This window comes from Spermophilus citellus, assembly GCF_964194105.1.
Source record: "Spermophilus citellus genome assembly, chromosome: 6".
In the NCBI taxonomy this organism is placed as follows: domain Eukaryota; kingdom Metazoa; phylum Chordata; class Mammalia; order Rodentia; family Sciuridae; genus Spermophilus; species Spermophilus citellus.
Window position 1 is genome coordinate 106,997,653 of NC_138187.1, and position 16,376 is coordinate 107,014,028.

Below are 16,376 nucleotides of genomic sequence, written 5' to 3' on the forward strand. Positions count from 1 at the left end.
GATTCAGTCAACATTTATTCCTATCTGTTTTTCATATACAAAGGCTTAGGGATGCCAGAAAATAAACTGTTAACGGAGAATTAACTTCTTTGGCATGCTTTCATACTTATCTTCCAAATTAAAGAAAATGAAATGGGCAGAAACAGAGTGTAGATTACCTCCTTTTTGTCAAAAATGGTGGGAATTTGAAAATTAATAATAAAAAAGGGAACAGATGCAGTAACATGCCAGAGGGAGATTAATGTGGAGAGTAAAATCTGTGAGCAACAAAACTGAAGCAAACTGAATCAGTGGGAGGTGGTTGTACAATCAAAATCAGGATAAAAGAGAAATTACAAACAACCCTGCACTTGTCAAAGTAGTAGTAATGAAATCCTGACTCTGCCAGCAGTGAGAACCTGTGTTAGCACTTTGGGGTAAGGATGGTAGCCGGGTGCCAGGTAGGAGGGCAGTGTGAGGTTGCTGGGCAGCAGCCATCTTGTGTAGAACAGATGGCATCGAAAGCTGGCAGGGGAGGGGCTCCTTAGCAGAACTAATCAGACAGTAACAGATAGGGCAGCTGGGAAGACTGACCACAGAGAGGGAGTCTGCGGGGTAGCCGAGTGCCATGATGTTTGCAGTGGTGTGCCCATTGGTCTGAGATAAGACCTTGCAATGCCTTTCCCATCTACAGAAGAACTGAAACTTTTGTTCAAAAAGGAAAATTGAGTTGAATTGTGTCAAACTTGGGTTAGGGGGTGTTGGGTGTTAGCGGAGAGATCCGAAAAGGAACAATTGTCCATCTCTGAATTTGTTGTGTGAGTTCAATCCCAGCTTCGAACTCTGATTTTTACTATTTGTATGGCTTTGCCGTTCTCATATGTGGTGTGGCACATGGAATGATCACTTTATATATTTTATGCATCAAGGAGTTTGCAGATGAAGACTATAGTTAAAATTAGAAAAGGCTTTTTGATATGATTTCTACCACATATGTCCTCCACAAACGAAAGCTAAAAACAACCATATGATACATGCATTTCTACTTAATAATCTTCATGACCTAATTTCAGCTATGTTTGATTCAGAGCTACTTGTCCTTTATATCCCCATGTTAACTGTGGATGGAACATCAAAATACAAGCACAATTTAGAGCCAAAAAAAAAAAAAAACTTAAAACAAAGATTAAATTAAATCATTTCGTAAGAAATGAAAAAAATGACATGTTAAATTTAACTACTTATTAAGAAGTCATGGCTTTTTACGTATAGAGTAGGACATTCTAGCTAAAACTGTGACTTTAACAAAGAAATCCAGATCTCCTACATCTGTTTTCGAACTTGTGTATTTCTCTTTTTCTGCAGAAGGTTTATAGCTTGGCTCAATTTATTCATTTTGGAGGGGGAGGGGGAAACATTACCAGGATTTGAAATAGGTGGTATAACAGCCATATGCTATTTATGCAGCAGTTTCTGCAATAAATCTAATTTGGTGCTGTCAAAAAATTAGACTTATTTGATATAGCAGCACATTAGTAAATGATTGTGGCAGATTTAAAGTTGTCATTTAGTCTCTTCTTACTCTTAACAGAATCTCGCAAATCCATTTCCCCCTTGATCAACCCTGTGAAATATCTCAGTTCTTTGTCCTGAAGTCCTGAAAATATTTCCACATCTGAAAGAAGGTCTTGTCTTAAGGTAACTGAGGAAGGGGGTGGAAAAATGAATATCCTCTTTTATTAAAAGACATCATGAATTTATCTGCAAACCAAAAACAATAAACCAGAGAAAAATAATAGTACTTTCATCATTTGTGGCTCATAGAAAAGCGAACCTGCTAGTCTCATTCAGAATGTAGAAAAATTAAGGTCAGTTCTTTATTAAGGAGTTTAAATGTTTTACCTTCCATCCTACATCCATATGCTGTTTTAGGAAAACTGGTATTAAAGAATGTGAACGACATCAGTTCTTGTCTTCACCTAGCAGTGCCCTTAGAAACGGCTTTCCCTTTTGTGGGGTAACCTGGCAACATTACTTCAATGCCTCTCCCCCCCCCACTGTAAAATTTGTGTTTCAGGTGTTTTTGTCAAACTATACTTTTTTTTTCTATTTAAAAGATAAAATAAGCATGTTATGCATTAAGTAAATATTTGTATTCTATAAATTCCTGAATTACTCCATCTGTAAAAGTAATCATGATGCTATTTCCCTTTTCTTTTTCTTACGTATTTATGGAAGGGAACGAGTGTGTGTGTGTGTCTGTGTGTGTGTGTGTGTGTGTGTGTGTGTGTGTAAAATGTGTGTGTGTGTATGAGCATTCATGCATCCGTGTGTGACTGTAAATGATGTTAAAATTGAGTGTTTTTTCATTTGTTTATATTCTTATCATACCAATTTTCCAAAATAAGGCTACCAGTGTGTTTTGGAAACGTAGTTTACTAAGAAAGAAAAATTCCTTCGTGGTGATTTGAGCAACCTCTATTAAACTAGCATTTTGCTAATGTTTCTTTCTTTTCATAATAGCAAATCAGACCACGGAAGTGATCAAATTACCAGCACACTCTCAATGAATGACATTGTGAAGCAGGGATCCAGGTAACCAAACTACTATCAAGCACAGATTACATTACAGGAAAAAAAAAATCAGAAAAGTAGTAGCAAACTTGCTGGGTAAATTAACTGACATTTTTTGGAATTTTCTCCACATGAAGACAAATTACTTAGAAATTATGTTTAGAAAGATGAAAAGAATATGCATATTTTAAGTTAAAAATCCATAGATTAAATTACAGTATACATTACATAAGAAGGATTTTTATGACATACAGTATTTTGAAGGTTAGTTTTTTAAAAAAAGAAATTATAGCTAAAAAGGGTGTCTCTGCACTTTAAATTTTAAGCTGTCATTTTTCCTTTTGTTTTTATATTTAGCTCACAATAATTTTCTTTAACATGTCTAAAAAATTGCCTTTATAGAATTTTTAAACAAATTATAACTATCAATCAATTTGAACTTTAAGTTCAAATTTTAAATTCTATGTTTTCTAGACTGATTTTATTAATAAAATCTGATTCAATTTTATGTCAACATAAAAGCTTTAATTTTTGTTTTTTGTAAAAAAAAATTTAATTTAAAGACCATTAATTTTATATAATATAAGCATATATAATAAGATTAAATCTTAGGATAATTCTACAAAATATAAAAGCAGCCTTATGAATGAAATCCCATTTATGTTCACATTTATGATGGTACATTTGGTTAAATTTTTAACACATATTTTCTCCTACAAAATAATCTTCCCCTTTTTTATAAGAAATTTTAATTAAATCATTGATTTTTCCTTCTAATGATTATAATTTTCTAAAATAATGGTAAATAATTCAACATAAGTGATTTCATCTGATTTATGAAAGGAAAAGTGAGTACTCAATAGCTATACATGACAGAAAATACAATCAATTGAGAATAAAATTTTCACCTAATTTCTATATGTTGATTTTTTTCATAGAACTTATCTATTAGTACAACTTATATTTCTTTAGATGGATTGTATGTTTGCTTGGCAGCATATATTTGGCCATTATTTAAGCAAAACTTTATTTTTTAGATGTTGGAATTTAAAATACACATGAATTAATTTGTATATTATGGTTTGAGTCTTTCAAAGCAGTAATAGAGCTATGTGTTAATCTATAGCTTATAATTGAAATGGTACATATTTGTACATTTTAAGCCTTTCAGTGTAAAATTTCTTAATTGGAATACTCTCTCCCTTGGCTAATTCATTAGTGAAAATATTTATTCCTCAACTTAATGCTGTATAGTATGAAGCAATTTTTATATAGTGTAAACTTGTTTGTGATATTTTGATTTCACTTTAAAACTTTTATTTTGCTGCTTATGCATATAGTTCATGCTCAATATAATAAGAAGTGCAGACACACATGAAGAAAATACATATCAGCTGTCTGGTTTTACAAATGATCATTAAAACACCATGTCTTACTACTTTGACTCCAAATTATTGTCTTCCCGAACCCAAAAGTAATTTTCACAAGTACATTACACAACAGAATTTCATCTTCTGCTGGTTAGCAGTAGAGGATTTAAATCCATGCCGACAGTTCATTTGACAATGACCTTGAGGGGCTTTACTTCTTGAAGAAGAAAGCAGAAGCTTGCGGTAAACAAAGTTCACTTCTGACAGATGGATTGAATGACAGAAAGGTTGCGAGTGCCAGAATAGCCCTGGCAGAGGAGGAAATGTTCAGTGGAATCCAACAGGAGAGGAGGTGTGAACAGGTGCAGGGTTGCTGACGGAAGGGGAACCAGATGGAAGGAGCCAGAGCCAGTTTATTTAAAGGAAAAGGCAGAAAACATTGAAAGGCTGTGCGATCAGTGGCTAAAAGTGTTCATAGAGGAAGGTAAAAATTCACAAAGCAAAACTGCACAGTGGGGTAGCTAACACTTAGCATAATGGTAGTAATTTGTGAGTTTAGTTTGGAAGTTGCAATTGAAATACATTCATCTTGGCTCTTGACACCATCAAGTATAGATATTTGAAAGTTGTTTATTTTTTTTAAGTTTCTATGCTTTTTTTTTTTATCCATCCATTAATTTAATTTTTTTCCAGCCAGAAGCTCCGTTGTGATAATACTAAAATTGTGTCGTCAGCTAGGAAAAGAAAAAAATTTAAAGTGAAGGTTAACATTCCATTCAAATTTATCTTGTGATGCCTCAGTTTTGTTCACATATGGGAAGCAAATGCATGCACTGTTGGGTGACATCTGTAATATCTAAGAAATTTGCAGTGTTAGAATAGATGCTGTTGGTTGCTTTTGTTGTTTTGAATCTCTGTTCATTTTGTGAAGTCCGGTGTGGTTATTTCAGTGGGAAGAATGCTCTTTAAAATATATGTCTGCCTGCCATGATCTTGCAGATTAATTTCTGCTGCTGAGGTTGGACTGATTTTCACTGACTTTCAGTGACCTGCCTTCAGGCAGACACCTGCAAACTGAAGTCCAATTTGCAATAGGAACAGTGTATAATAGGACGATAAAAGAGGACTTTCTCATTTTCTTAGACCCATTAAAATGAAACTTTCTGCTCTTCAAACAGAAGACATCCTTGCTAATACTCTGTCTGGGAACATCATGCATGCCCCTTATATAGACCACTGTCTTCTACACTATCCTTGAAAAGTTTCCTGCATTATCAACAAGGAGATGTCATTGAAGGAGGAGCTATTAGGAGGCAATCATCAAGAAAACAATGAAAACGAATAATTATTTGAGATTTTAAATACCTATTAAATTATCCACAAAAGTTTCTGCACATTTTCACAAGTATTAAATACACAGAGTAAATTAAATTAGTACTATACTCACATTCTCTGTCTCAGAGCAGCCTGAATGAAATAGATTGCATTCAATCAACCTGGATGTTTTGGTACATTTCAAGTTTAAAGAGAAAAGTCTATGACCCCTGGCATGCTTTTGTCAGTGAATATTAAGAATTGGAATTTGGTTAACAGAATAGAAGATATTTGTTTATTCCTGCCTATTATTGATGGAGATAAACACTTTCTGTCATTTTTGTTTCTTTTTTATAAAATATCTTTTTAGTTGTAGATGGACACAATACCTTTATTTTGTTTATTTATTTTTATATGGTGCTGAGGATCGAACCCAGAGCCTTGCATGTGTGAGGCAAGCACTCCACTGCTGAGCCACAACTCTGGCCCCTTGTTTGTTTCTTTATTGTTTGTTTGGGTAGGGTTATATGCAACTATATTTTGGAGGAAAAATAATAAGTTATTTCTTCTAATGAAAGGAAATTAGTAAACCATATTTTAAAATGACCTTCAAAATGTCCCTCTTTCTCATTTGTTTAGAAGTTTTCATCCACTAACTATTCTTATACATCTAAAATTTTACTTCAAATTGATTGGAATATTTGTATTTTAATTGTAATGAACTTATTTTATAATTTATTCTGTCATAGTTACTGAATAGCTCTATATAATAATACAACTAGCATGATGCTGCTATGTAAAATAACAACAAAACTCACCTGAACTATGGAATTCCAGTAATAGTTTTTTTTAAAAAAAAAAGCTCAATAATTAGTATCATCATTTGATATTCATACCACAGATTAAATTTCAGGCTCTTTATAGGTAGAACTAATAACCTCCCTGAAATATGTAAAGTATATTCATCCAGCATAGTACTTTATATTTTTGCAGTCTTGAGATTTTTTGAATGAAGGGATGAACATTTGATTGCTATTGAACAGGTATTAATTTAACATTTATTGAGCACATGTTCTGTTCCAGCTGTACTAGGCACTATTTACATTTTTTTAAGTGAAGAGGACATGATTCTTAGTTACAGGTATCTTACAACCTAACAGGTAAAGTTTATATTTTACACACATATATACACAAGTTTCTATAATATCTAGAAAACAGCATATAGATTTTTAAATTTACCCTAACTCAAAGATTCCATGAAAGAATTAATGAAATTGTTCATCCAGTCCACCACTGATTGTAATATGTCAGAGATGAGAGGCAGAGAAGTTAAGTGATTTGTCCAATACCAGCAGTTGTTTAGTGGCAGCAAGAGGTAGAATCTCAATCTCCTTGCTCTAAGTCTAGTGCTTTTCCTGTATTTTACATAATACTCTTTTGGTCTCATTGGTAACATGGCTTGTCTGAATAAACCCATTAAAATCCTCAGTGTAAGTCTTTTATAACCTGTTGCAGCAACAAAAAGTATTTTCTTTTTCAACTTTGGCACTAGTTCTTGAAACAAACCAAAAACAAACAAACAAAAACAAAACAGGAGCTTTAGCTCACAAATAGCAAAATGCATTCCTTGGAACACTCCTTCTGAAAATTGTAATACATACAGCTCCCCCAGGCACACTGTTTTCTCATTGACAGACATATTACCCTAATTAACTCAAATCCTACCAAATAGGTTCTACTGTAAGCCCCATTTTACAGATAAGGAAATTGAGGTATACAGAGATTAATACCTTGACCTCACAGCACTAAGTTGTGGAGTTGGGATTCAAGCCTAGGCTGTCAGGCTTCAAACTACACTTTTATCCATCATGCTCTATTTCCTCTTAAGGTGGACGTTGTGAAAAATAGGTTCTGTGGTCAATTTCTTTTGGAAAGATTTATAACAAGCTGGTCATTTCTTCATCACAGTGCTTCACAGAGGCTTTATCATATTCTCTCAGAAAGGAATTTAGTTTGCAGTGTTTCTCATATTTATATTATGTATGGGAACTTTTCCATTAAATTTCTGTATATCTCTGAGGAATCAAGTTTTTGGGAATGTACTCTCAGAAAAACTGATCTAAGTTAACTGATATTAGTTAATATACTTGTCTAAGTGGTAGGACCAGAAAATTATTGTGTCTCTCATTAGTGCATCAGACCCCCTGCTTCCCTCTCCCCTCTTCACACCACACATGTGGTTCACAGGAAGAACAGGGAGGTAGGTAACATTCCATTTAGAGTTACTCTGTACTCTAAAATGAGGCTGTAGGGTGGTGAAGCATTTTTGACCATTGCTTAAAGAGCAGCTGATAGTTCCCAGAGTCACCTTACAATAAATTCTTCCATATTTGTCCCGACTAAGCTTTTATGTGGTAATAGTGCTTGAAAATAAATTTGACATTTAAATAATTAGAGGCCAGTCTGTTAACTGAATTTAGACACTTTAAAAAATATGATTATTTGAATAAGATTTAATGGAATAAGATTTTAGTATGGATACTTGTATATATAAACCCTTTTAGACAATCTTCTGCCAGGAATTACTGGCACCAATTTAAAGTATGGGCCCCTAAATCAGACTTTGTAATAGATTTTACTTTCCTTCAACCCTCAGCATGCCAATCTTCCTCCCTTCTGTGGATCCTTTCCCATACTTTGAAGAAATGGAGCAACTCATGGGCAGTGAGCTCTACAAGTTGAGAAGTTTAGCGCTCTAATGTGTTAATTTTTCTGCAAATACACTTAGAGGTGCCTGTAATTTATAATCATTTCAAGCAGTTTCCACCAATGAATTCTATAAATAACCGTCTTATAATGATAAGGATGACTGGAATTGGGATTCTTACTTACCGTCTGTGGTCCTGGCTTTCCCACTCCCCTCCTTTTTGGATTCTCTAATTATATTTCTTCTGACAAGTGAACTTCAGCAATTTTTATAGGAGTTTGAAACCATCCACTGGCTTATTTGTATTCCTCCAGGTGCAGATAATGTTTAGCAATAAGTGAAAACTACATTAACTCACCAGGTGTTTGGGATAGTTTACTAAACTGGCTGCAGGTTGATTGACCAATATTGACTACTTGGTCCTATAGATGAAGTTTGAAAGGGTTAGTTTCCTACTAAAAACAAATAATGAATTATAGGAGGATGATTACTAGAGGAGAAGGAAAGAAATTCCTGGGGAATCTGTTATTTTCCAGTTAAAAATTATAGACTATCAAATGGTAAAAGGTTTTCTAACTATGTTTATATTCACTTATTAGTAATCTATAATCCACGTACACAACTGAATATTTTTTCTATAATTTACCAGCTTGGCTCTATGGAACAACTTTTTCCATGGTTTATAATTTCATTTTAAATATGAATATGTATATTGAGAGTTGTTCCAAACCAGATCTGATGGGGGGGACTAGCATTTACTTTGGGTGTATGTGTGCGCGCGCGCGCACGTGTGTGTGTGTGTGTGTGTGTGTGTGTTTGTGTGTTTGTGTGTTATGTGTGTGTGTGAGAGAGAGAGAGAGAGAAAGAGAAAGAGAGAGAGAGAGAGATAACCCAGGGCCTCACACATCCTAGGTAAACACTTTGCCACTGAAGCTACATCCCCAGCCTTATCATTTACTTTTGTATAATATGTAACTACTTCAGCTTTATCTATTCTCAGTGTTTTATCAGAATTATTTTCCTTTGTTTCTCCTTTCAAATAATGATGATTGGCTGGCTTAAATGAGAAACTTATCAAGGTTTAAAAATGTCATTTTACTAGTTTTTGCTTTTCATAAAAATTATGCGCTTTGATTTCTTTGTGAAGCATTAAATTTAGCAGTTTTTGGCAATATGGCTATTTGTATTTGTGGAACATCAGGATTAAAAATGATGCTTTACTATATAGAGATAGGCAAAGGAGTTCTGCTTAAATTAGAGCTATGGGAAATATAATGGAACCCACAAAATACAATCCACATATGGAATTTAAATTTTCAAATAGCCATATTTTCAAAAGTAAAAGGAAGCAGATATAATTAACTTTAATAAGGTATTTAACCCAATATGTAGAAAATAGTACTATTTCATCATGTAATCAATGTACCAGCTAATTAGAGATATTTTTTTTACTCTTTTTTTTCCCATAAGTCTTCACACTTGAGAATGCATTTCACATTTATAGCACATATCAATTCAATTCAATCTATAGCACATATCAATTCAATTCAATCTAGCCAATTTCAAATGCTCAATAACCACATGTAGCCAGTGGCTGCTGTACTAGCTAGCCATCACAACCACAGACTTGTTACTCAGTTTTCCCACCATGCCCAATGTAGATGTGGTCAAATTCTCATGAACCTAAACCCTGGTTTTACAACAATGGGAGTAATTTAATAAAACAAGAGAAGCATGTCAGCTCTTTCTTTAATGTTGGAGGCAATAGCCAGAACTCACTTTGGTTAGTCCTTTTCAGATAAACCCACCACTTTGAGGGGGAAAAAGTGGAGGTTAGAGGAAGGTGTCACTTACCAGCCATTACTTGAAGAGCAGAAGAACAAGAAACTGTAATGGCATTATATTATAACAAGTCTGATATCTTACCATCATATCCTTGACATGTTAAGAATTGTTGAAAATAAAATTGACAAGTAAATAGTTAGATGTCAGTCCATCAGTTGAATTTAGACACCTTTCAAATGGTGATCTAGGCTAGACAATACTGGTTACTTTATGTGGAACATTTCAAATAATTCTGATAATATTTAGTGAATGAGAAAACTGAGGCTGAGATTGAGATAAAGTTCTGCTTTGACATCACATAGTTGCTACATAGTGGAGTCAGAGCTGAAGCCTGGGCTTGTGTGTGTACAAAGCCCAAACTCACATCCACTGTGCAATACCATCTACCCCCTGTAACTTTTACCAGTAAACAAGGAAAATTTTTATTTTTTTCCTCAAGGCTGTTCATCTTTGTGATTATGATATTGTTTCTCTTTGAATAGCATCTTCTGGGAAATATTAATGATAAATTTAATAAGGTACTAACTACTATTTTTGAGCTTACTATGTGCCATTGTTATACTAAGAATATTTGTATTCAGTATCCTCATAATCATATAAGGAAAGGTATCATATTGACCCCATTTTTCTTTCAAGAACACTGGGTCATGGGGTATTTGACTCATTTAAGGCACACAGCTAGTGCTTGGAGGAATTGGGGCTTCCATCCCAAGCTGGTGCCCCAATTCCAGTGCCTGTTCTCAAAATTTCTTCCTCTTTGTGTCAAAATAAGTGACCCAGTCCTACTGACAGTGGTGGGATAAAGGGAAAATGGTTGAAAGTATGCTCATTTTTGGAGGTATTTTAGGATTCCAGTTTATATTCCTTTTTAAGGGCATGATTTCCTCAGGTACCTTGAGAATGAGTTTGAAGATAGATTTAGAAGAAGGAAGAAGCAGGCCATAAGGAAATGAAAGGGCATCTCTGCAGCTGTAGGAATGATAAGGACAAAGACTGAGAAATGGCTAGACAAAGAGGAAAATCCAGCAAATTCATGTCACTGAAGCAAAGGAAACAGGTAGAATTTATTAAGAATATAAATAAGAATTATTACAAGCAAGTATTCCAAAGCCAAATAGAAATAATGTTAAATCATAAAAAACTAAAGGGCAAAATGTTTTGATAAAGACCAACCAACTACCATGGCAGAATAATAGCTTTCTTACTTAAAGAGTAAGAATACTGAATGAGGAATCTGAAAACTTGGGCTCAGCTCAGTTTTCTGATCTGTAAACATAGTACTTTCCAGTTCCAGAGTTGGAGAGGTTACAGAGATGTCAACCAAGCTTTAAAAATGAGCTACTGTTATAATAGATAAACTGTGGAACCAACCTAGATGCCCTTCAATAGATGAATGGATAAAGAAACTGTGGTATATATACACAATGGAATATTACTCAGCATTAAAAGAGAATAAAATTATGGCATTTGCAGGTAAATGGGTGGAGTTGGAGAATATCAGGCTAAGCGAAGTAAGCCAATACCAAAAAACCAAAGACCAAATGTTCTCTCTGATAAATGGATGCTGATCCATAATGGGGGAGTGGGGGATGGGAAAAATGGAGGAACTATGATTGGGCAAAGGGGAGGGAAGCGGAGGAAGGAGGCTTGGGGCCAGGAAAGATGGTGGAATGAGATGGACATCATTACCCTGGGTGCATGTGTGACTGCACATATGGTGCAACGCTACATCGTATACAACCAAAGATATGAAAAATTGTGCTGCATTTGTGTACGATGAATCAAAATGGATTCTGCTGTCATATATACCTAATAATTAGAATGAATAAAGAAAGAATGAAAAAATGAGCTACTGTTATTGTTACCAATCAATAGAAAACCCACCCCTAATTCCTGTATGCAAAGAAGTTGAAAGTTTCATTTCAGAAATAAAGAAAATTCTACTGCTTTATTACAACAGTCTTCACAGAAACTTAGACGGTTATTTTATTTATTTATTTATTTATTTATTTATTTTTAATTTTTTTTTTTAAGAGAGAGAAAGGAAGGGAGGGAGGGGGAGGGAGGGAGAGAATTTTTTTAATTTTTTTTTTTTTAAGTTTTCAGCGGACACAACATCTTTCTTTGTATGTGGTGCTGAGGATCGAACCTGGACCACACGCATGCCAGGCGACTGCGTTACCACTTGAGCCACATCCCCAGCCCCTAGATGGGTATTTTAGCCATTTGAGACATAGCTATAAATTGAGATACAAATTTTAAAAAACCCTTTTAAGAAACAAATGACTATCACTAAGCCCATCAGATTTTTGATGTTAAAAAAACAAAACATGGTCTGGGGATGTGGCTCAAGCGGTAGTGCGCTCGCCTGGCATGTGCTGGGCGCTGGGTTTGATCCTCAGCACCGCATAAAAATAAAAAAATAAAGATGTTGTGTCCACCGAAAACTAAAAAATAAATATTAAAAAAATTCTCTCTCTCTCTCTAAAAAAATTACTTTTTGATGTTAAAAAAAACTGATGATAAATTATAGCAAAACAACCAACAGAAATTATAAGCAGATCATTATTCAGCTGTGTGTTTTGGTTCCTTAGAAAAGCAGCTGAGACCTTTCTTGTAACAAATGTTTTCAGGTGCTTTCTAGTTCTAGTTACTGTGTTAGGCACTTAAAGACACAATGAACTAAGAACTAAGAACACTAAGAACTTGCTAGCAGAGGAAATATCAGCAGGAAGAGTGCCTACCTTATTTTAAATTACAAGCCTTCAGTATCAACAAGAGTTTGGTATGTTTGGTGTAGTTTTCTTAAGAAAACAAAGACACAGTTAATATATTTTAGATATATTTCTACTGCAAATGGTCAGCATTCTATGGGTCCATACTTGAAAAATTCTCTCATTTAGAACACCTTACTCACAACATTCTAAATAAATAAAGCATTACTCTATCATACTTGAAAAATAAGATTATAAAAATATACATGATAATCATAATTCCCATAGTATATTTCTCAACAAATTTGATATCCACAAAGGAGCCAACCTGTTCAGAGCCTATAAATCAGATCCTATAGTAAAAGGTCCTATAAATTAATTTCTAAATCTTTTAAATAATAGAATGGAAGCTCTTCAATTATCTGTACAATTATAATGTATTGACAGGTAATATAAATGCCACTATAATGTATAATGAATCTACTGATATCTGATTTGACTGATAGCAGAAGATCTAATTTGATATTGTCATTATTATGACTAGGAATATGTAGATAAACTGATATTTTTCAGAAAAGAAAGGCAAGAATGGATCAAAGTCATTCATTTACACAAATCAGAAATGGAAAATTTCAATTTTTGGCAGTATGAGGATGCAAAGGCAAAGTCATGATCTAATTTATTTTGTGAAATAGCATATTTGTTCTTATTGTTTAGTCTGTAGAATTGGGCACATGATACTGTAAAATATAGGAGTGCTTTACTAGCTCACAGGAATTTTGCCTCCTATAATCATTTAATGATTGCCTCAGGCACCTCTGAGCTATTGAAAAGAATTTAAGGCTGAAAATTAGTGAAATGTGTGTTTTATGGCTGTTCAGTCTCAGTGTCTACCTATGGTATCTACCATATCTAAAGAAACCATTATAGAAATTGCTCTTACTATTGCTGTAGTAATAAGTGCTTTCCCTGCTTCTAATGTTGTCCCTTTCCCATCTGTTCCCCACACTGCCGCCAGAGTGATCTTTCTCAAGCACGGGTGTGATCACAACATTCCCCTGCTTAAAACCTTACATTGGCTCCCTATTTCCCTCAGGATAAGGGCCTTAAAAATAGATTCAAGTTCTGGCTCCTGCCTCCATCTCCAGTCTCATTTTTCTTCAATAATCTCCCCTCCACCAACTGCTCACTGCTGCCCTACAACATATATACTCCAGCCTCCAATCATGGCAGAACTGTTGCAGTTTTCCAAAGGCACCTAGCTGTCTCCTTTCTCTGGGTCTTTGCACATGCTGTCCACTTCACTTGTCACAATTTTTTTTTTTGCATTTTTTTTGCATCATTGTTTGGCAGATTACTTCTCATATTTTAAGCCTTGAAGTTTTTAAGCTCCCCAACGGCCTCTCTCACTGTTCCCAGCTACTTCTTTAATCCTTTGCTACTTACCTGTATGACAGCGGGAATTTGGCCCTATTTTAATATTTATCATACTATTGTAGCTGTCCTCTTTTGGAAAACTCATTCATTGTATTCACTAGGTCATAAACCTTTTGGGGGTATGCCCTGTATCTTGCATTCATATACACCCCCTTACTTTTGTGTTTGGCACAAAGTAGTTGCTTAAGTATTTGTTGAATGAATGAGCATCACACTGTTTGATTAAACAGACCCCTCATGTGATGCTGTGCCATGGAATGGAAAGAACACTGGACTGGGAGTGAGAAGACAGGTTCTGGTTCCAACTCTGACACTTGCTAGCTATGTGGCTTTGAGCAAATCTCTTAATTCCTTGAGCTTAAAGTGTTTTCTCTGTCAAACAAGGATATCTGCTCCATCTTCCTGCCTCCAAGAACTGTTAGGAAGAAAAGAGGTCAATGCATTTTAATGTGCCTTATAAAGCAGAAACCACAGACATGTGAGGAAGAGGAAATAGTAAGAGTCCATGGTTTTGTTTTAAGACCAGGATGTAACACAGTGGTACAGTACTTGCCTAGCAAAGGGTTCAATTTCTAGTATCAGAATAAAATAAATAAATAAATAAATAAATAAATAAATAAATAAATAAATGTGTAAGTAAATGTGAGTTGAGCAAGAATAATAGAAGTGGGCAAAACCCAGTCAAGTATCTCTTCCTTTGCCTTGAAGGTAAGTTTTCCAGTTATTTTAGACATACATAAGAACTTTTGGAGGGAAAATTATTTTTAGGGATGTTTCTGTGAAATATTTTTCCTTTTTATATATTCCTTTGAAAGCAGTTGACCTCTTTTCAGTTTCTGCTTTCTTTCTTAGAAGTGACTCATGTTCTGATCTGATAACTCATATTTCCACATTGCATTTAAAGTTCTGACATAGTTTGCATTGAAGGAAATAGAAGCAGTTTATTCTAGAAAATATGAACAATGCCATTACATTTTGCCAACTTAAGGAGGTAGGGATTACAGAACCTAAGTGCCCTGTAGTTTTATTCATTATATATATTTTCTGACCATACAACTATATAACAGGCTCTTGGTATACATTAGTAAGCAGAAGAAAGGTCCCAATTCTCCATGTGTTTACATTCCATGTAGATGCTCATATTTTTCCTAGGAGTCTATGACCACCTTGAGGCAGATGTGTTTTTGGTAGTTTTCAATGTTTTTTACAAAGGTCAATATCTTTCTTTGAGAAGGATGCAACTAGTTGATGGTGTCTTTGTAGAAAGAAGTGATCTAATTGCACATGGGGCAAATGGGAAGGAAAAAACAGGAAATTAGCTTGGGATTTGCCGTTCACCATGGATAATATATGTATTAAATGACACACATATGGATAATTGAAATAAGAGTCTTGTTATTTTTTTTTACTTTGTCTCATTTCTCTGCTTTTTTGATAAATAAGAGATTGAAGCACAATAATTTACTCTGTGTTTTAGGGTCATATACACCCTGTAGTAACTTGGGAACTGAAGACAAATTTTATTATTTCTCTAGGCCTTCATTTTCTCAAATGTAAAGTGAAAATAATAAGGGAACCTACCTTGTAGGGTTGGTAAAGGGTTTAAAAAAAAGAATACATGAAAAGAACTTATAGTAAATATTAATAGTAGTTTACTAAAATAATTAATTCTTTAAGAGGATTTTGTTTTTCTTTGCTTGAATGAAGAAGCCGAGTATTAAGGGAATAAAGTTACTTGTCTGTGGTCACATAGATAATAAGGAGGTAGATTCCTTTCTCTGACCCTCTAGCTCTGTGAGCTTTCTCCAATTCTCCATTGTCTCTCAAGACATAATTTTTCTAGAATACAAAAAGAACCAACTGTAAATGTTACATATATTCTTTTAAAAAGAATGAAGAAAAACAAAACAAAACTGTAAGCAAATATTTAATTCTAGTTACTAGTAGAATGGCCTTTCATAGATTAGCAATTTTGAAAATACTTTCTGGGTATTCTGAATTTGAATAAATGAATAAATATGTTGAAAATAATAGGAGTCAAATTTCTCACTATTGAGGAGGAGGAAAATTACAATTATGAAAATAAAAGAAACTAGGTTCTATCTATGATGTATCATAGTTGGACATTTCAGGAGGAATGTATATATATACATATATATGTATATATATACATATATTCAAACTTGTATAGTTATATTTATACACTTATATGTATATTCTTAGCCTAATATTATCTAGTATAAGGTAACCTAGAAGCATCATGGTGGCAATGAGCACCACCTAGTGATGGATCTTGGTTTCTAAATACCATTCTCTACAAAAATGTGCAAAAAGCGATTCTTGAACAAATGCTGCATCTTGGAATCAAGAACAGTACAACATCTTGTTGGGATGAAAATCCACAAAGTGCACAAGAATAATTGAGATATATCACAT

At 34.1% G+C, this 16,376-nt stretch overlaps 1 protein-coding gene across 8 annotated transcripts in view; it reads left to right on the forward strand.

The window, feature by feature from the left end:
- SDCCAG8 (SHH signaling and ciliogenesis regulator SDCCAG8) overlaps positions 1 to 16,376 on the forward strand; it is a 244,728-nt gene that overhangs the window by 129,280 nt on the left and 99,072 nt on the right. For 4 of the 8 annotated variants that reach the window (XR_014022822.1, XR_014022824.1, XM_081300510.1 and 1 more), the window contains one exon: positions 2,503 to 2,574. The exons of the other annotated variants lie outside the window; for them this stretch is intronic. Coding sequence is in view for 2 of the 4 variants with exons in the window: in XM_081300510.1 (XP_081156636.1) it covers positions 2,503 to 2,574 (72 nt within the window). In the remaining 2 variants the exon portion in view is untranslated. The remainder of the gene's footprint in view (positions 1 to 2,502; positions 2,575 to 16,376) is intronic. 8 annotated transcript variants of the gene reach the window in all.